Source organism: Eptatretus burgeri, chromosome 8, assembly GCF_056783735.1.
Source record: "Eptatretus burgeri isolate ZD-2024b chromosome 8, Ebu_testis_v1, whole genome shotgun sequence".
Taxonomy (NCBI): domain Eukaryota; kingdom Metazoa; phylum Chordata; class Myxini; order Myxiniformes; family Myxinidae; genus Eptatretus; species Eptatretus burgeri.
The window spans coordinates 3,645,793-3,667,742 of record NC_140968.1 but is presented as its reverse complement, the minus strand read 5'-3'; the positions used below and the strand labels follow the sequence as shown (position 1 = coordinate 3,667,742).

At 44.4% G+C, this 21,950-nt stretch overlaps 1 protein-coding gene across 2 annotated transcripts in view; it reads left to right on the top strand.

Annotated features, from left to right (window-relative positions):
* Positions 1 to 20,648, top strand: part of ST8SIA5 (ST8 alpha-N-acetyl-neuraminide alpha-2,8-sialyltransferase 5) — a 63,130-nt gene extending 42,482 nt beyond the window's left edge. For both annotated transcript variants that reach the window (XM_085890666.1, XM_085890665.1), the window contains 3 exons: positions 12,281 to 12,393; positions 18,944 to 19,036; positions 19,196 to 20,648. In XM_085890666.1, the coding sequence (XP_085746792.1) occupies positions 12,281 to 12,393; positions 18,944 to 19,036; positions 19,196 to 19,661 (672 nt within the window). In that variant the 3' untranslated portion in view covers positions 19,662 to 20,648. The remainder of the gene's footprint in view (positions 1 to 12,280; positions 12,394 to 18,943; positions 19,037 to 19,195) is intronic.
* Positions 20,649 to 21,950: the final 1,302 nt, after the last annotated feature.

The window sequence follows — 21,950 nt, the reverse complement described above, 5'->3', positions numbered from 1 at the left end:
CAGGCTGGAGTTCCTCAAGGTAGCGTTCTGGGCCGTTATTTTTCTGGTTTTCATCAATGATCTCTCGGACTCTCTGGAAAATCCTCTATTTCTCTTTGCCGACGACTCCACCCTCTGCCGTACCATCTGTCTCTGTCATCCCTCAGACCGGCAAGCAGCAGCTTCTTCGCTCACTGCAGATCTGGATAAAATCACAAACTGGTCCAACACGTGGAACATGTCTTTCAATCCAGACAAATCTCACACTCTCACTATGTCTCTTCGAAAGGACCGTTTACAAAACCCCCCCATCCACTTTCTCAACAATCTTCTGGAAGAAGTCTTTTCCTTCAAGCTTCTAGGTCTCACTATCTGCCATGACCTTTCCTGGGAAAGTCACATTTCCAACCTCGCCTCAAAAGCCAGTCGCCGACTGGGAATCCTCCGTCGTGCTAAGTCCTTCCTCGGCCCTCTTGAGTTCCTGACCACTTACAAAGCTTTTGTCCGTAGCCTGATGGAGTACTGCTCTCCCCTCTGGGCTGGTGCTCCTGCCTCCCACTTTTCTCGGCTTCACGCTGTCGAAACCAGGGGATTTAAGATCATCGGCATCTCCCGCAATGAAGCTGAGTCTTTGGGCCTCTCACTCAATCACCGCAGGTTGGTCGGTGGTCTTTCTGTCTTCTACCGACTCCTCTCCAGCCTTGCCCCCCCTGCTCTCTCTGCGATTTGTCCCCACCACATTTCCACAGGGCGCTCAAGGTCCGCCAACAACCCCCTTCTGGTAAAACTACCAAAATCACGAATCACTGCTCATCTTCACTCTTTCATTCCTCTTTTTTCCCGCCTTTGGAATAAACTTCCTCACTCTATTCTTTCCCATTCTTCCCTGCAGGCTTTCAAAACAGCTGTTCACCACCACCTCTTATCTTCCCCCATCCAAATCCTCGATCTTTTCTACCCCCGATAATCCACCCAAGCCCACTTCCTTCATTTCTCCTGCTTTCCTTCCTGAAAGTCCCTGAAATGTCCATCTTCTCTTCGCCATGTTCCCCGTCCCATCCCCATCCCTCTCCCTTCCACAGTTCACCTAATGTGTCTGTTCCCCACTGTTTTGTCCCTTCCACTCCCGCCCCTCTCGTCTCATGCCTCCTTGCTGTGAGTTGTGTGTTAGCTCTCACACGAGCCTCGACCAAGGTATACAAAAAAAAAAAAAAGATGTATATGAAGATATGATTGATAATATCGATATCCAGTCATCCCCCGTTTATCGCGGGGGTTACGTTCCAACCCCCCCCCCCTGCGAGAAGTGAAAATCCACGTTGAATGGACGCCTCCCCAAAAAATGCCTAAAAATGCCTATTTTTTCACAAACGCGGTGAATAAACACGATTGGCTTTTATTTATATCGAGTGCATAATAAACGCTGGGGTTTTATTTATATCGAGTGATTATTAAACGCTGGGCGGTGTGTAAACACGATTGGGTTTTATTTAAAGAGTGATTATTAAACGCTGGGTGGTGTATAAACACAGGTCAGGTCAGGTATGGGAGCATGTGCCAGAACAGCGCGTCGCTGCGTCCACTTTCCGCCGGTACTCCAGGGGCCTCCGTCTGGCCATCCCCCAGGCAGATGCCAGGCCCATCCCCATCTCCTTGAGATGATGGTCAACCTGCTGCAACCATGAGGCACGTGGTCGGCCCACTGGCCTCCTCCACTCATGAGACTCCCTCGCTGAGAGAATCTGGTGAGCAGGATCAGCGTCAGGAAAACGAGCCACATGTCCATACAGCCGCAGCTGACGCTCACGGACTATGCAGGTAACAAATCTCATCCGAGTCTCTCTCAGCAACCGCTCGTTGGACACAAAATCCGACCAGCGATAGCCAAGGATTCTCCGAAGAGACCTGGTACCAAAGGAATTAAGTCTCCGTCTCAGATCCTTGGTCAGAGTCCAAGTCTCGCAACCATTGAGCAAGACTGGAAGTACCAAGGACCTGAAGACTCGGACTTTCGTCCTCCCGCACAGGTACCGGCAGCGCCACACCCCATGATCCAGTGAATCCATGACTCCCCAGGCCCGACCCAGACGTCTATTGACCTCCGGCTCACAACCTGCGGAGACATGAATATCACTGCCAAGGTAAGTGAATCTATCCACGACCTCAACATCCTCACCACAAACAGACACAGACAGGACAGCAGCATCCAAGATGTCACCGAAAGCCTGGATCTTTGTTTTGACCCAAGAAATCCGTAATCCCAACGGCTCCGACTCCTCATTCAGCACCTCGAGGGCCCCCAAGAGGATGTCTAAAGTCTCCGCAAAGATGACTGCATCATCTGCAAAATCAAGGTCCGAGATCTTGACATTGCCAAACGATGCACCGCAACTTGATCTCTCTGACATCCTCCCAAAAATCCAGTCCATACAAGTGCTGAAAAGTGTGGGGGCAAGTACACATCCCTGACGAACTCCAGTAACAACTGGAAATAAGTCAGAGGCGGTACCACCACACTTCACAGCACTCTCAGTACCAGAGTAGAGTTCAGACATCAGATCGATCAGTTTCGGTGGCACCCCACGAAGACCAAGAATCCTCCAGAGGACATCCCTATTCACTGAATCGAACGCTTTACAGAGATCAACATAGGCTGCAAGCAGCCCCTGCCGAAACTCTCGTCTGCGTTCAGTGAGGACACGAAGAGCAAGGATACGGTCAATCGTTGACCTCTTTGGTGTAAAGCCTGACTGCTCTGGACGCTGGTGCTCAAGCAGATGGTGGCGAACCCTATCAAGAATTATCCGAGCAAAGACCTTGCCCGGCACTGAGAGCAGCGTCACCCCTCGGTAGTTGTTGCAGTCTTGGCGATCACCCTTCCCTTTCCAGAGAGGGACAACAAGGCCCCTCTTCCAGTCAGTTGGGATGATGCCTGTGTTCCAGGCAGAGCACAAAACTGCATGCAACGACGCGAGTGCAGCATTTCCACCAGCCTTGAGAAGTTCAGCATGGATGCCACAGATCCCTGGAGCTTTGCCCCGTTTCAACCGGTTCACCGCAGCCCGTGTTTCCACAAGCGATGGTGGACCACAGTTGATTCGAGGGTCAGCAACAGGGATTGTAACACCCTTGACGTCCAACTCGACAGCTGGGGGATCAGCCTGGTACAACCGCTCAAAGTAACCGGCCCAGCGAGCCTTCACTTCAGACTCCTCTGTCAAGAGCCTACCACTCTCTGCTCGAACTGCAGTGCTCCGAGGGATGGGCTTGGATGAACGTAATGCGCGAATTCCCCTGTAAGCGGGACGAGAATCACCTGTCCACAGGTGATGCTCTACCTCCTCACAGATTCCTCGCACATAGGCCTCCTTGTCCACCCTCAGTGCACGTACAGTTTTACGCCTCAGCTCCCTGAACAGCTCAGCTCTGCCATTCAGCCTGGCCCTGCGACTCTGGTCAATGGTATCCAGTGTCCCTTGAGAGACAAAATTCTTCTTTGCCCTGCGGTGAACTCCAAGGCATCCACCGGCAACATCAAGGACGGTGGTCTTGAAGGTGCTCCACAACTCTTCAGGACCCCCAAAGCACCCAGACCCCCAAGTGTCCACTCAGCCTGTTCGCAAACTCCTCAGCTACTCTCTCATCCCTGAGCTTGGCAACATCCAGCCTAGGCTGGGATGGTACCATTCTCCAGGATTTAAGGTGCAGCTTTAGAGTTGCTACAACAAGCCTGTGGTCAGTATTGAGGAACTGAGCACTCCGGTAGACCCTGCAGTTCTGGATCATCCTCCAACGACCGTCAATGAGGACATGGTCAATCTCCTTTGCCACACCGCCAGCGTTGGAATACCAAGTCCAGCGATGAGCTTGCGGGCGCTGAAACCATGAACCAGCCACCCTAAGTCCATGACTTCTTGCAAAGTCAAGGAACTTAGTGCTATTCTGGTTCATAGTTCCTGACCCATGGGGACCAACACACACCTCATAACCATCCCTATCAGTTCCAGTCGATGCATTGAAATCCCCCAAGACTAGAAGTGTATCTCGTCTGGGGCACTGATCAACCACAGACTCGAGTGTGGCGTAGAATGCATCCTTCACGGTAAGATCACTCGCCTCAGTCGGAGCATAAATAGAGACCAGGGAAATGACACCTAAGGAGTGACGAATCCTTAATCTCATAATACGCTCGTTGACCGGTGTTACCTCAATTATCATTGGGGTCAGCTTATTGGACACAGCTACAGCAACTCCTTGGGTATGGTAACCATCAGAGCGACCAGACCAATAATAGGTGTAACCACCCACCATTATCTCGCCGCAATCCGGTCTCCGAACCTCAGAGAGAGCTGCAATCCCGATGTCCAAACGCTTGAGCTCAGATGATAACAGAGACAGGTGATCATCCTCTCTTAGGGATAGGACATTCCAGGCACCCACCCGAAGGGACCGCCTCAGGTTAACCCAAGGAGACCGCCGTCTGGTGGACGACACCTCAGCACCACTCCGACACACTCTCCCGCAATCTGACCCAGGGATGTTACCCCGTGGTTTCCCTCCTATCAAAGATTGGGGGTCCCGAAGGCTTTGCCCCAATCCCATCATCCGGTGAGCTGCCCTGCAAAGGGAAGCTGCACAGGAGGTACTCCCACGGAGTGGGTTTTCAGATTTTTTTGCGTTTTTGCGTTTTGCGGAATGAAGCGTTTTACGGTGGCTGGAGTGCAAATCCTGCCACCAACCTCCAAATAAGAAGTAACCCAACTGCAGGAGGACGTCCGCAGACACAGTTGGGCACTAGATATGGATGGCCGTTGGCTCACAAGGAGCTCCTCCGCCCTTTGACAGGTTTTGTTTTTAATCCTGCTGGGTGTCCATATCCAAACACCCTCCTCACCAGAAAACCTGGTGGGGGAGACGGTTTAGTCGCCGACAACCCGACCATGGAACAGGTTAGTACAGGTTTACATGGTACCTGTAGCAGGTCACAGATCGAACCTGACCTGACAGATAAACACGATTGGGTTTTATTTATATCGAGTGATTATTAAACGCTGGGTGGTGTATAAACACGATTCGGTTTGATTTATAGAGAGAATATAAACCTTCCTCTGGTGCTTCGGTTCCTTGCCAGAAGCCTTAGAAGGTGCAAGGCGTTTGGGCGGCATCGTTGGGCTTTGAGAAAAAATAGAAAATATTTGAAGTTCACAAGCGAAACTTTGTCTCGTGCGTTGTGTGACTGGTCAAGCGCCTCGCATGATAATTTATTGCTTAAATAATTTATGTTTTATTTATTATTACCGCGATGTACCGGGGGAATCCACAGAAAAAAAATTCGTTAGGTTCCAAGGAAAAACCACGATGAAGCGGGGGCGCGATAGGTGAACCGTGATATAGCGGGGGATGACTGTATACGATACAAGTAATTATAAATCTGGTGATGTGTTGTTTTCATCAAATAAGGAAAAGGTTATCGGTAAGTTTAAAGATGAATTGGGTGGGAAGGTTATGAGGGAATTTATAGGATTGAGATCAAAGGCTTAAGCCTTTACATATATTAATAATAATATTGAAAGGTGTAAAAAGAAGTTAAAGGGAATAAATAAGAAAATAAGAGATGAAACAATAATCTTTAAACATTATTACAACTGTTTAATCTAAAAGAGGGAAGAGTATAGAAAAATGAATAAAATAAGAAGTTATAAACATCAATTATTTACAGAAGAAATAAATAAGAAAGCATTAGGAGCTTTTGATGATAAAAGATATATTTTAGAGAATGGAATTAATAGTCCCCCTCATGGTTATAAGTATAAGTGCTGAAGGATTACTACCCTCTTTTACTGATTTATAAATGATAGAACCAAGCAATAACCAAACCAAAGAGTGGAGATGTAATCAACCTTGGTACTTCAATGGAAGACATAAAGAATGTGAAAAATATCAAATAACCAGGGTAAAAGTATATAAAACAAATAAGTGGATAAATTTAATTACAAATAAGTTAGAGGATGTAAAGAAAAAAAATATCCTTTAATGGACTGAAAACTTTGATGGCCATCAATTAAACAATGGAAAAACAATTTACTATGATCTCAAAATGATATGTAGCTCAGGAGGTAGTCAAACAAGTGCATTAAGAGAAGTTTATCATTTTATTTCTGCTCAAGGATATTTAGACCAAGAACTAAATTCGAAAATGATATTTGTGAAAATACTCGATGGCGATGAATGGAATCGGAAAATTAATTTATTGCCTCGAATAGTAATGATGTAAGTAATGAACCGACCTGTCAAATGCTTCAACATTGGTGTATTTTTTTAAATGTTGTTTTTGCAATTCAGGACTGGTCTCCAATGTCCACTTGGGAAAATGGAAATCAGCCAACATCACAGCATTATATAAAAAAGGTGCAAAAATCAGGTCAGGTCAGGTATGAGAGCATGTGCTGGAGCAACAGTCATGTCGACGTGCAAAAACGGATCCCCTTCACTACAGCCCAATGAGCTAACTGTACTTCCAATCATCAGCAGTCATGGAATCAATCTTCACATTTGACATGAAATCATTTTTCTCCAACAGCCTCATCTCAGATCATCAACTTGGGTTCAGACCTGGTCACTCGACCTTGGACATGCTGCTTATACTCTCCCAACAATAGATGGAGACCATCAATATCAGACATGACATCAGGGCCATCTCTCTGGACATATCTCAAGCTTTGGATACACTCTGGCATCCTGCCTTGCTCTCCAAACTGTCTGCCTATGGATTCAAAGACCAACTCCATTCTTGGATTAGACTTCCTACCCTCTCGTGGTCAGTGTGGCTCTCAACGGAACCCTTTCATCTCCTCTCCCCGTCAAGGCTGGAGTGCCCCAAGTGAGTGTTCTCGGCCCCATATTATTCCTAATCTTCATCAATGATCTCACTGACTCTCTGGAAAATCTTCTTTATCTCTTTGCTGATGACTCCACCCTCTGCCGTGACATCACTCATCCTTCTGACAGACAGGCAGCATCCTCTTCCATATCCTCAGACCTTGATAGAAATCACAAACTGGTCAAACACAATTTTGGTTTTATATCCATACTAGTACGTGCCCATACATGCGTGGCCGTACGTGCAAAATAAAAAAATTACTTTCAAACCGCGTGCCAGAAACAACAACCACACAGGCCGTTCCTTCGCTCTTGCGTGGCCGTATGTGCAAACCAAAAAAAAAAAAAAAAAAAAAAAACTTTCAAACGACCACACAGTCCATTCCTTCGCTCTCGTAAACGACGGCTGGATTTGGGCATTGTGTTTATCTATAAATGCGCATAAGAAATCGATAAATTATTAGAATACATTGTCATCACTATCCGGAAATGGTGCGTGCCCGTACGGAATGTTCACATGCATTCCACGAATTATCACTTGTATTGAAGTAACAACTGCTGTGATACTTCCACACACAGAGTTAATTAAAATCCAAATGAAAATCAAGTTTACCTCCATGTCTTTGCTTGCCATGACATTCGCTGCCATCGACCATTGCCACTCCTACGCAACGGTAACTAAGGCGCCTTTCCCCATCGTAACCGGCACGGCCCGTGACGTTATAGTCGGCCGGCCGCGCACCGGCCTACGCAGCCACGCCTACGCAGCAACGTGTCTAGTCATTGGTTTGGTAAATAAATGGCCATAACTTGGGAAACACTTGTCCGATTAATATCAAACCTTGAAAAGGCACATACTCAGGTCCCCAGCAATATAGCTGGTAAGTTTCAATTAGATCGGACCAGTGGTTGTCAAGAAACAGCGGTTACAAACACACACACACACACACATTGCTGGAATTATAGATATATTATTCACCCTCTGAGTTTTCCCTTACCCCTCATCGTTACCTGTATCCCTTGTTTGTCCATCTATGTCTACTTTCTCCCACCACCCTGCTGTTGCTCTTTCCCCTTTGTTATGTTGTGTCCTGATTTGTTCTGTGGAAATCACTCTTCCATGAGCCTGGCTGGACCATGTACCAAAATATATATATATATATATATATATATATATATATATATATATATATATATATATATATATATATATATATATATATATATATCCCTTGACATTTTTCAAGAATGTATCCCCCATGAATAGCGGGGTTTGACAGTATATTGTTTGTGGCTCCATCTCTCAATGAAGAAGAATCACTTTAATTTTTTTTTAAAAACAAACAAACAAAAAACAACATTTTAGTGTCCGGATCAAGATCTTCATGAAAATCTAATTCAGTCCATCCTTGTCACACACCCAACCTGTCCACCAAGTCAACAATAATATTAACAAAAGGAGTAATAATAAGGTGTGGTGGAAAATAACTCAATTTCCACAAGTTGGATCAGCATACCAAAGGAGAATCTTTAGTTTTGTATATACGGAGGTAGAACATTGAACGATTCACTGAAACATTTGAATGTACTTCAATGAAACAGAAGCCCGAAGCAATTCTTCTTGTATACAATTTTGACATTCCAAAGAATGGGAGGGGAGACATTTGGCAACTCAACCACAGGATTAGCTGATAAGCATTAGGCAAAAGAACTCAAAACTGCAATACATGTCCACTTTGGGTGGAAGGGAGAGAATGACACAATCGCGGCAAAAGTTTGCAGTGTCATCAATCAGATCACCCTGTTTCATCGTAAGACATTCCTTTTATCAATATGTAGGTCAAAAGACTCATGGGTAAAGGGAAACATTACTGACAGCCAATTCGACTGTAGCATAAAAATTAAATATAGAAAGTACCAGCAACAATTATAATTATTTTTGTTGAGAATAGGTGTACCATATCCCTGTGCGTCGTAAGAGGCGACCAGGGTTGCATCAGGAAGGGCATCCGGCGTAAAAACCTATGCCAAATCATTATGCGGACAACAAAACGAATTTCCATACCGGATCGGTCGAGGCCCGGGTTACCAACGACCGCCACCGGTACCGGTGGTCAGCAGGGTACCAGTGGAAATTGTGCTACTGCTGGGCGAAGGAGGAGAAGGAGACGGGGAAGGCGAGTCCGGAGGCAGTGGGAGAGAGGGAAGGGTAGAAGTGTGGAGGTGAGAGTTGGAACTCTGAATGTTGGGACGATGACTGGCAAAGGGCGAGAGTTGGCTGATATGATGGAGAGAAGAAAGGTGGACATACTGTGTGTACAAGAGACCAAGTGGATGGGGAGTAAGGCTAGGAGCATTGGAGGTGGTTTCAAACTGTTCTACCATGGTGTGGATGGGAGGAGAAATGGTGTCGGGGTAATCCTGAAGGAAGATTATGCCAAGAAGGTATTGGAGGTGAAGAGAGTGTCTGACCGAGTGATAAGTGAAGTTGGAAATTGAAGGGGTGATGATGAATGTCATCATTGCATATGTCCCACATATGGGGTGTGAGATGGAGTATAAAGAAGATTTCTTGAGTGAGATAGATGAAGTGGTGGAGAGTGTATCCAAGGATGAAAGAGTGGTGATTGGAGCAGATTTCAATGGACATGTTGGGGAAGGGAATAAAGAGGATGAGGAGGTGATGGGGAGGTACGGTCTCAACAAGAGAAATGTGGAAGGGCAAATGGTGGTAGAGTTTGCAAAAAGAATGGAAATGGCAGTGGTAAATACGTATTTCAAGAAGAAGGAGGAACACAGGGTGACATACAAGAGTGGAGGAAAGTGCACACAGGTGGATTACATCTTAAGTCGGAGATGCAACCTGAAAGAGATTAGTGACTGTAAGGTTGTGGCAGGGGAGAGTGTAGCTCGACAGCATCGATTGGTGGTCTGTAGGATGACTTTAGAGGTGAGGTTGAGGAAGAGAGTGAGGGCTGAACCAAGGACCAGATGGTGGAAGCTGAAGGAGGAAGACTGTTGCGTGAAATTTAGGGAGGAGGTGAGACAGGCGTTGGATGGTGGTAAAGATGGGTGGGATGATTGGGCAACGACAGCAGAAGTTGTGAGGGAGATAGCTCGGAAGGTACTTGGTGTGACATCTGGACAGAGGAAGGAAGATAAGGAGACTTGGTGGTGGAATGAGGAAGTACAGGAAAGTATAAGGAAGAAGGGGTTGGCAAAAAAGAAGTGGGATAGTCAGAGAGATGAAGAAAGTAGGCAGGAGTACAAGGAGTGGCGGCAAAAAGCAAAAAGAGAGGTGGCAAAGGCCAAGGAAAAGGCATATGACGAGCTGTATGAGAAGTTGGATACAAAAGAAGGGGAAAAGGATTTATACCGATTGGCAAGGCAGAGGGACCGAGCTGGGAAGGATGTGCTGCAGGTTAGGGTGATAAAGGACGCAAATGGGAATGTGCTGACGAGCGAGGAGAGTGTGTTGAGAAGGTGGATGAAGAAACTTTGAGGAGCTGATGAATGAAGAAAATGAGAGAGAGAAGGTTGGAAGAGGTGGAGATAGTGAATCTGGAAGTGGGGTGGATCAGTATGGATGAAGTGAGGACTGCTATGAAGAAGATGAAAAGTGGAAAGGCGGTTGGCCCAGATGGTATACCAGTGGAGGCATGGAAGTGCTTAGGAGAGATGGCAGTGGGGTTGTTAACCAGATTGTTTAATAAAGTCTTGGAAAATGAGAGGATGCCGGAGCAGTGGAGATGAAGTGCACTGGTTCCGATTTTCAAGAATAAGGGTGATGTGCAGAGCTGTGGAAATTACAGAGGGATAAAGTTAAGCCACACCATGAAGTTGTGGGAAAGAGTAGTGGAAGCTAGGTTGAGAGGAGAGGTGACGATCTGTGAGCAGCAATATGGGTTTATGCCAGGAAAGAGCACCACTGATGCAATGTTTGCTTTGAGAATGTTGATGGAGAAGTATAGGGAAGGCCAGAAGGGGTTACATTGTGTGTTTGTGGATTTAGAGAAAGCTTATGATAGGGTGCCAAGAGAGGAGTTGTGGTGTTGTATGAGGAAGTCGGGAGTGGTGGAGAAGTATGTGAGGATCGTGCAGGATATGTATGAGGACAGTGTGACAGCGGTGAGGTGTGCGGTAGGAATGACGGACCGGTTTAAGGTTAAAGTGGGATCGCACCAAGGATCGACTCTGAGCCCTTTCCTGTTTACAATGGTGATGGACAGGTTGACGGACGAGATCAGACTGGAGTCTCCATGGACTATGATGTTCGCGGATGACATCATGATCTGCAGGGAGAGTAGGGAGCAGGCTGAGGCGAGCCTTGAGAGGTGGAGGTACGCACTGGAGAGAAGGGGAATGATAGTCAGTAGGAGTAAGACGGAGTACATGTGCGTAAATGAGAGGGAGGGTGGTGGTATGGTGCGGTTGCAAGGAGTTGAGGTGGGGAAGGTGGATTGGTTTAAATACTTGGGATCAACTGTCCAAAGTAACGGAGAGTGTGGGAGAGAAGTGAAAAAGAGAGTGCAGGCAGGATGGAGTGGGTGGAGAAGAGTTGCAGGAGTGATTTGTGACAGAAGGGTAGCTGCAAGAGTGAAGGGGAAAGTATATAAGACGGTAGTGAGACCAGCTATATTGTATGGTTTGGAGGCAGTGGCACTAACAATAAGACAGGAAGCAGAGCTGGAGGTGGCAGAGTTAAAGATGCTGCGATTCTCGTTGTGGAGTGACGAGGATGGATAGGATAAGAAATGAGTATATTCGAGGGACAGCGCAGGTAGGACGGTTTGGAGACAAAGTGAGAGAGGCGAGATTGAGATGGTTTGGACATGTGCACAGGAGGGAAGCGGAGTATATCGGGAGAAGGATGTTGAAGATTGAGCCGCCAGGCAGGAGGAGAAGAGGAAGGCCAAATAAGAGGTTCATGGATGCGGTGAGGGCGGTTGGAGTGTCAATGGAAGATGTGGAGGATAGAGCGAAATGGAGACGGTTGATCCGCTGTGGCGACCCCGAACGGGAGCAAGCCGAAAGAGGAAGAAGAAGAAGATAATTATTTTTCTTCCACAAATGATAATAACATGCCACACACACACACACACACACACACACACACACACACACACACACACACACACACACACACACACACACACACACACACACACACACACTGGGTGTTTCTCGTGCCCAAAACAAAAAAAAAAAATTACATTTCATTGTACATTATATGAAATTCATTCATCAAAACAAGATTGTTCACCAAAAGTGCCATTCCAAATATTGAGTGTTCATTATAATAGGACTTGTGCTTATAAATGGTATTTTGCCATCCGTCGGTACATTTTCGATCCATACCAAGCGTAAGCTGGAATACATGATCACCATACGGTCACCATGATGTGCAATTGCCTGTGTTCAGAGCATGCCATATCAGCGACAGCAGCTTGCTCGCTGTGCCGTTGTGGGCAATGGAGGAATTTTACACAACAGCCGCTGTGGATCCGAGATCGATGCGATGGAGTTTGTGTTCAGGTGTGACAACGCATTTATATTTTATTATCACGGTTGATACATTGCTATGTTTAATTAGACGATAAACTAGAAAAGGACAGCACGAAGCATTCCATGCACAAGTTGATGCACTATTCGTACACCGTGCATCATCGCCGGTGGAAAGCTCCGTGTCAGGGTGGCGGTATTGCACTCCCTGTCTTTTCGAATCGGATTTTTATTTGCTGCTCAGAAGCTACACTCATGTCGGTTCAGTGTGTTATCTTCATTGCAATAATGGAGAGTCAAGAAGGCTGACAGGATGGCCGAGAGGTACACACACTCACCTCTGAGCTGTCAAGTCTGGATTTCAATCGTGACCCAACTATAAAACGGTCATCCTCATGTTTCACAGGCAGGGTGTTTCATCAATGTGTGAACCATCCCTCAGATGGAGGTTAAACCGGGTGTCCCGTCTGCCGTTAAAAGATGGACGTAAAAAGTTCCCACGTATGCATGTGCGTATATAAATATTAGATCCACAGCTGCATATAATTGCCAAATTTTAGTACGATCACAATGGATACACATTTCAACAGGGCAATTCCATGATGAAGCCTGTATCAAATAATAATAATAATAATAATAATAATAATAATAATAATAACAACAATAATTGGAACCTTGGAGGCCATGAGGCCCACCAAGCCTGTAGAATGGTTGCCAACTTATGGTTGTCTGTCCATGCTCCATCCTTTTTCAATGATGAGCATCAAGCAAGGAAATAGCATAAACCATTGTTAAACTCTTTGGTATGGCTCGGTCGGGGTTTCGAACCGCCAACCTTCCAGATTCAGAGCAGACACTCTTGCCATGTCACCGAGTCTTGTGACTTCCCATCCATTGATCCAGATTCCCCTGAAGCTTTCTGCTCTTTCAGCACATCCCATTATTATCCCACTCCCTCCCGGAGGGAGGGAGTAGGATATTGTAATCGTCCGGTTTGTGACTTGGTGAAATCTTCGATTTTGTCAAGTATGTTGGTCTGTTCCGTTTGTTGGTTTGTTTGTTTGTTTTTGTCGAGTCGTCTTCAGCCCAAACGGCTGGACCAGTCGTTCTTAAATTTTTACACCTGATAGGCAGGCAATCCACCTGAGACTGTCCGCGTCCAAACCCCGTCTTAATCGGACTAAAGTCACGCCGTGACGTCACACTACGTGAAAACACATTTTTGGACATAACTCAGTGACCGGAAGTCATAGCGACTTCTGGTTGATGCCAAAACAAACTTCAATGAAATATCTAAATGTTTTAAAATGCATGTTAGTGCAAATTATGCACAGTTTTCGCAAGCATATGACGTCAGATTTTAACTATTGGCGTGATTTAAAAAAAAATTCTATTCGTTCTACAGGTCACAATTCTTAACCGATTTGGATGAAATTTTAACAGCTGATAGAAATCCACAGTGCAAAAAGACATATGACTTTTGGTGATGTTCAAGATCAGGATCTGGATTCTGCATCACTTTATATTATCACCCATTATAAACCAATGGGGAATTTTGTGAATTCCACATGGCTATTTCTCAAACAGTTTTGCACTTATTATATTGAAACTTATACTGTCTATTTATGCATGTAATATTAACATGTGTACAAAGTTTGATCAAAATTGACCCAAGATCAAGGTTAGGGTCACCCAAAACATGAAAAACACATAAAATATACATTTTTGTTTTACAAGATATTTCAAACCTGATAACGGGATCGTAAAGCCAGTTGAAAAGCAATGTTCCTCGGTCTTTTCAAATATTTTCTACGATCAGAATGAAGGCAACAAGCACCGATGATAAGTTGTTGAATGTCACACGGTGGCTTTAAATGAGTTGTGAAAATTTTCAATCTGCTGCCGTTACCATGACAACGTGCGTCTGATAATTGTTATTTGTGACGTCGCGTCATTTTATTAATGTATGAACAAATAAACACCACACATTCCATGACATTACAGCTTGGACCACCACACGAAAAGATCAACTAATTTGCCAAGTGTCGTGCTAAGCACGATTTTTCATTTGTCTGTTTGTTTGTTTGTCTGTTGGCAACTTTACGGCAAAACTGCTTTTGCAAACACTATCAAATTTAATCCACAGGTGGGCAATGAACCTTGGACGACCCCATTAACTTTTGGTTCCAATTGGATCAAAGGCCAAGGTCACGAAAAGATCAAAATAGTTTTTCGCTCATAACTTCGTTCAAAATGATCTGATTTACTTCAAACTAAGCTTATAGTGAACCCGATTCTATTTGTCACTTATAATCCTACCCATTCCTCCAGTGAAAAATGCATATTTGTAAAGATTGGTAGGGTCCGAAGTTTTGGGGGTCATTGGTCATCGGTCAAAATTACCAATTTTCCATGAAAACTAAAACGTGGTTACGAAAATACAACTTTACGGGAAAACAGCTGGCTCAAACACTGTCAAATTGTATCCACAGGTGGGTAATGAACCTTGGACGACCCCATTAACTTTTGGGTCCAATTAGGTCAAAGGTCAAGGTCTGGTCATGAAAAAGTCAAAATCGTTTTTCGCTCATAACTTCGTCAAAAATGATCCGATTTACTTCAAACTAAGCTTATAGTGAACCTTATTCTATTTGTGACTTAAAATCCTAACAATCGTATAGTGAAAAATGCATATTTGTGAAGATCGGAGTGAAGGATGTATCAAATTTAAATTTGATCCCCAAAATAACTTTATGCCATAAATGGGTGGGATTTGTTGTGCCTGGCACCACTTGTTGAAGACTGCAGTCGTATGGAATCTACAAGAAACAAAGCAAACCTGGGTCGACGGACAGGAAGTTTTGAGCAGTTTCCATGAAACAATGTATGGCCAGAAGCATTTTTAGGAACATTGTTGTCCATAACCTCTCACAGGTACTGTTTACAACACCAATTTAAACGCAAGTGCCAAGTGTGGAGCAATTACACTCCAGCTCAGACTTGAGACTGGAAAGATGTTGTTTCCTGACTCTCCTGAGAGTAGATACACACTTGTTCCGAGCTTTATGGAAGGAACTGAGATTACCCACAGTTGGGTTTGCTTTCCATGAGGCAAAGGCAAGTTGTTTCAGGACAACTGCCTCGCCACAAGCTTGTCAACCAAGGGTGGGAGGAAGGGTAGGACAACTGAAGATGAGAGGGGATAAATCTGTGCATGAGGGAGAGCAAGTTTCTTTGAAAGTATTCCCAGGATGAGTTGATGTTGGAGAAAGTAGCGATAGGAGACCAATCTAGAAGTTTGATGGCTGCTTGGAGACCCTGCCAGTCGGCTTGAGTGAAATGACAGACTCGACTGCAGTGAGGTGGTTCTCTGCTAATAGTCAGAGATGTCCACTTTGACAAGGACGTGGTCAGAAGAACCGATTGGAGCGAAGGAAGAGCAGCAGATATTGTCAGGGAAATTTGTCAAAATCAGATCGAGAAGAGATTGAGTACCGCTGGTTGAGAACTGGGTCGGGAAATTGACCGATTGAGCGAGTCCCAATGAGTCGCAGAAAGCTTTTGCTGAAGTGCCATGACAGGTGAGAGAAGTACCCACACCGAGCCAACTAGCATGATGACAATTGAAGTCGCCACATTTGAGGAAGAGAGAGTTTGGATGAGAAGATAGAAGTTGATCCATGTTTTCGGATTGTGAGGTGTAAATGGAGTCGTCACTGTTTGGTGGACGGTACAGTACACAAATAAACATGAGGTGGAAGTGGAGGGGAAGCCGGAGGAAGAGGTATTCTAGGAGGTGTGGGGGAGTGAGGGCAGTGCATGGAGAGTGAGGAATAGAGTCTTTAATGAAGAGAGCATCTCCTCCACCAGGACGAGGTTCAGGACTGTCATACCGGAGGAGGGAGTAACCAGGGAGAGATACTTGGGAGTCAGACATGTCTTAGGGGAGGAAAGTTTCTGTGAGACAGATTATGTCTGGTTTGTCAGTGGCAACCAGTATGGAAAGATCTGAAAGGTTTGAGCGAAGGCCCCGGATATTTGAGGTCCACACTGTTAATGAAGAGATGGGAGGGGAGGGGGAGGGTAGGACAAGGGACGAGGGAGGGAGGTAAGGAGTGTTGTTGAAAGTGTGGAGGATTGCAGAATAGCTAGGGGAGGGGGCCGGATGAGGAGGAGAAAAGGCTCTGTGGTGCTGGGGGAGAGGGGGGACAAGAGAGGGGGAAGAAGGCAGTTGAGAATTTGAGGAGGTGGAGTGAAGAGATGGAGGGGAGAGGGCAGTGGAAGGAGGTAGCTTTGTGGATGAGAGGGGGGCAACTTTGAGAAGGATGAGTGAGGGGGGTGAATGGTGGGAGGAAGGTGAGGGGGAGTTTTTGAGAGAGGCGAGAGGGAAGCTTGGAGGGAGAAGAGTTTATGGTTGCTTTGAGAGTGGTGAGTTGGCGCTGAAATTGGAAAAAAAGAATGGTTGATGGAAAGCGAACATTCATAGCAAACTGGGATTTTTTTAAGTTTTAGGTCAGAGATGCGATTAAACACGTTTCTTGATGGATGCAATCAAGGCGAATTCAGAGAATGGAGAAAAGAAATGCTGTAACAGTTGGATTTTTTAGGCAAAGCATGAAGGAGAGGTCGAATTGAGAGCAGTCTGTTTAAATAGTAGAAGAGGCGTGCATTATGATACAGTCAAGAGTACTACATGTGTGAAAGAGGAAGATGAAGCATTACACGAGATAGTTTTTATTATTGTTTGAGAGATTCTTCGACAGATTAAGTCATGGAAGTGTTGTAGAAAAAAAATCGTGAGGTGAATGGTGAAATTGGATCGATAAATGCAGGGGGTCCAAACAGATCACGTGGTTATGGGAGAAGCACTTGGCTCTGGGAGGTGTATCGTCAAAAGTGAAATTATGTATTTCAATAAGGATTGCATAACATTTGGAAAAGGAAAGGTTGAAGTAAAATTGTGGAAGTGTGTGGGGTATTTGGACGGTAAACGCAGTGTGAAGCTGCTGGGTCGATGAAAAGTACCAGGAAGAGTAGAGAGAGAGAGACATGTGGTTACAGGAGGTATAGAGATTGAAAGGATACAAGGAAGATTATTATTTTTTGATGTATTTTTGAAGAACAGGTAAGATTCGGGAATGGAAGGTTGTAGATCGGAAGTAATCGTGAAGGTAATAGCGAGAGAGGGTCAGCTCAGTAGAATAAAGATGGTGTGCCAGCAGGAGGAAGAAGAAGAAGAAGAATCGAGATTTGTGAGGGTGCAAGGAGAAAGGTAATTTATTTTTTTTATATACAAGACAAGAAATAGTGTTTAGTTGAGAGGGATGGGGGACGTTGGGAAAGTGGGGAAGATAGAAATTGAAGGTAATGGGGAGAAAATACAAATAAACACGATCGTACACAGAGGGGAACGATGGGTAGGCCTCAAGCACTCGGTAAGACAAGGTCGACGAAAACTCACAAAATAGCACGATTTTTGAAACAAAACTGAACTAGGAACACACAGTAACATGCAGGTGAGAAAATAAATAGTTAAAACAGGACAGATAACGACCGACAACTTAAGTTACAGATCTTCAGCAGAGAGCCCTGAAGGAGACCTGCCAACGCTCCAAACCCAGGATTGGGGGCAGGTGACTTGCAAGGAAAGAGGGAACAATGAATGAAATCCTCGAGGAGAACCTGCTTCATTGTGCAAAAGAGCTTTCACTGCGGCAAAGATTTACATTACAACAGGGCAATGACCCCATACATTCAGCCAAAGAAACACTGGAATAGCTTCAGAAGAAGAACGTGAAAGTCCTTAAGTGGCCCAACCAAAGCCCAGACTCGAATCCCATTGCGAATCTGTGAAAAGACTTGAAGATCGCTGTTCACTGATGCTCCCCATGCAACTTGACAGAGCTTGAGCAAATCTGAACAGAAGAATGGAAGAAAATCCCCAAATCCAGATGTTCAAAGCTGATGCAGACATACCCATGAAGACTTGAAGCTGTAATCACTACCAAAGGTGCTTCTACAAAGTATTGACTCAGGAGATTGAATATTTATGTAAATTAGGTATTTCTGTATTTAATTTTCAATATATTTGTAAAAATTTCTAAAAACACATTTTCACTTTGTTATTATGGGGTATTGTGTGTAGATCGGTGTCAATTTTTTTTGGTATAATGCATTTTAAATTCAGGCTGTAACAACAAAATGTGAAAAGTCAAGTGTTATGAATACTTGCTGAAGGCACTGGATATTTCATAACATCTGTAATATTAAATACTTTGTATTGAACACAGAGCTTCCCAAAATTGACTCTTCCAAACAAAAATTAATAAACATGGACAGGAGCTTCATTGAGGAGCACCAATTCCTCCCGTTTTCACCGACCGTGCTGTTAAAAGAAGTTTGCCACCTCTTCATCACGAGTCAACCCCAACCAATCAAAACTTCACAATGATAAGGTTTATTTACTTATGTTATTTCTCTTAGCACAAAGTCGGTGCAATCTGTCGTACCAAAGTGACGTGTTGCCCTTCGATGTTGAAGAATTTGCAACGATGAAACCTCATCTGGGTGTGTATCTTTGCAGGTGTAACCTGCCCCCAGTGTCAGCAGAGTTTGCAAAAGACGTTGGTTCCAAGACGGATATAGTCACAATAAACCCCAGCATCATCATAGACAGGTAGGATCCAATGCAATAACAAAGTCTCTTATGGTGATGCCCTCTTGAGATCTACACCTACTCCTTTGCATCTCTTTATAGCCATGCCACCTGTCCTCTCCCATGCAATCTGCACATCAACAGATTAAAACAACACTCTGAGCTTCCTCTCCTTTACAGGTATGATAGTCTGATGCAACGCCATGGACCATTTCTTGCCCGCATTCGGTCATATGGCAATGCATCCCTCCTGCTCCCAGCCTTCTTTGGCGGCCGTTCGATGGAGCTTGCTCTCCGTGCCCGCTACGTACTTGATGAAGCAGGCTCCTCACGCCCTTTGTACTTCTTCCATCCCATCTACCTTGCACATGTGGGTGCATTCTGGCGAAGACACGGTGTACAGGAGCGCCGTTCAAGCTCTGGCCTACTGGTTGCGAGTGCTGCCCTCGAGCTCTGCCGTGAAGTTCACCTATATGGGTTTTGGCCTTTCTCACAAGATGTTGACGGCACTCATTTGTCACACCATTACTATGATGACCAGAGACCCCGTCCTGGAATTCATGTGATGCCGATTGAGAATTTTCACTTCTTGCAACTGCACAGCAAGGGGATATTGAGAGTACACACACAGCGTTGTTCCAATTGATGATAATGTATGAAAACAAACCCCATCTGGTTATCGATAATCAATTATCTCATTGCCCCCCATTTAGAACCATCAGCAAAATTTGGAGGTTTTTTTGGGAGGGGGGGCTTTTTGCTGGAGAAAGGGTGTCACTTCCACTTCTGTTCCCTCGGGATGTTCAGCGACAATTCCCCACATCATTTTTGTAAAACATTGCTTTCTCTTTTCTAAATTTGTTGGTGCGCGGAGCCCTTCTGAAACCCCAAAAACTTTGTGGACGACCACATATAAGCGTCGCAGTGACACATAGCTGTTTAATGTAGAGGTGCCTGGAACAGAGGACAGGGAAACATTCATGTATAATCAAATATTCATGCATTTGTACTCCAAGTTTTTGAGATGTTCCTTGCTGGCATCACTTTGAAATGCAGCAAGAAAATTGAACACATTTGATTGAGGGATATCCCACTCCACCCCACCCCTGCCCTGCCCTGCCCTGCCCTCCCGAAGGCCTCAGCTACACAGACCACAAAATTGGAACCATTGGCCTCGAGCTCGAACAAAATCACATACACTTGCATCACTGTACGGACAAGCACAAGTTCCTAATCCTATTTTAAAACAAATTACATTCAAGTATCAGGAGGAACCATTCATGTATGAACTATTACTGAGCAGAGAAGCGTGTGGTGTGCGTCATGGGAAGACGCAGCAGCAGCATGATCGAGCTTTAAAGGTTCCTGTTGTCATAGACTAACATAAATGGTACCGTTGTAAAGCTAATAATCGATTTACTTGCAACAAAATTGTTTGTTTAATCTCAAAGTTACCCGTTTTGCAAGCCTTCTTTCTGCTATCAAAGAGGAAAATGCAGGGATGGGAGCTTAATGTGGCAGTTCAAACAGTAACAATTATTATTCCTTCACAGCAGGAACCCTTCAGAAGGACACAGAAGGAGCATACAAAATTATACAACAGTAATATTTCACGAAGCAATAGAAAAAAAAAAATATATATATATATATATATATATATATATATATATATATGTATATATATATATATATATATATATATATATATATGTATATATATATATATATGTATATATATATATATGTATGTATGTATGTACACGGAAAGAGCACAAATGGACGGTGACAGCAACGAAGTGTTAAAAAACAAACAAACAAAAAAAACCTTCAAGCACGCTTTGGCACATCCAGTGGATACAAAAATTGCCCAGTTGGCACGTCTGCAATTCACCCCTATCCTCAAAGTTATTTATTTATTTATTCCATAACCCCCATCCTCCACACCGTGTACCGATCATGCAGATTCCAAAAAAAAAAAATGCAATGCTTGGAGATCATCCAAAATGAATGAAACTCAGCATAGTGAATGAGATGCATGGGCACTTGATGTGAACATTGAGCAATACGTCGCAGTCATTCCGACACTTTTGGTACTTGAAGCGTCACTCTGTTCCCCTCATTCCAGCATTGGTTTAACAAAGGAAAAGTTCTATTTGAGGAAGGTTAATTATAATTATCACCCATCATGATACCATACATTGTGAAGCACAAAACTGCATAGAAAAGCATTTTGGAAATTACAAGAAGTCAAAACATGCTGTGCATACATGAACGAGAGTGAACAGATATTATTGCCATTTAGGTATCACTGCAATGCAGCGAAATCGAGATAAATGCCATCACGTCATTCATTTAACCAGATGAACGGCTAATGCCACACCACCTGCATTTTCTGCAAGCAGCACGAACGCCTTCGAAACAGCTCAGCCAGCTGTGATAGGATTATAACCATAAGGTTATCATCGCCTACATTGGCTCATATTGCTAACGGATTTTTAACCGACTCAAGTTGGATGGTGAGTACGCACGATGAGAATGGCAACAAAGTTACAACTCAAGTAATCAAATCAAACTTCAATGCTGTGCCTGGTACATCAAATTCAGAGCTTAAGATTATCTGTCATAGGACGGGTCAATAAATAAACTATGGCAGAGAGTGGACATGGATTTATTTTTCCACCACCTCCCCTCTTTCCTCCTTTGTGCAAGCACCTTCGATACACATTATAAAACAAAGTAACCAAGTTAAAGCATCTGGGGGGAAAAAAATCTAATAAATAAAGAACAAAGCTACTTAAAGTATCTGAGCATTGCGTATAGCAGTGAAAGGGTTAATGAGAGGAACATCCTGGTTTTCACGAGTGCAGTGCATGGAGAGCGACATCGCATTGCAAAGTTTATCGGAAGGTCACCTGGAACTCAAAATCACAAGGAT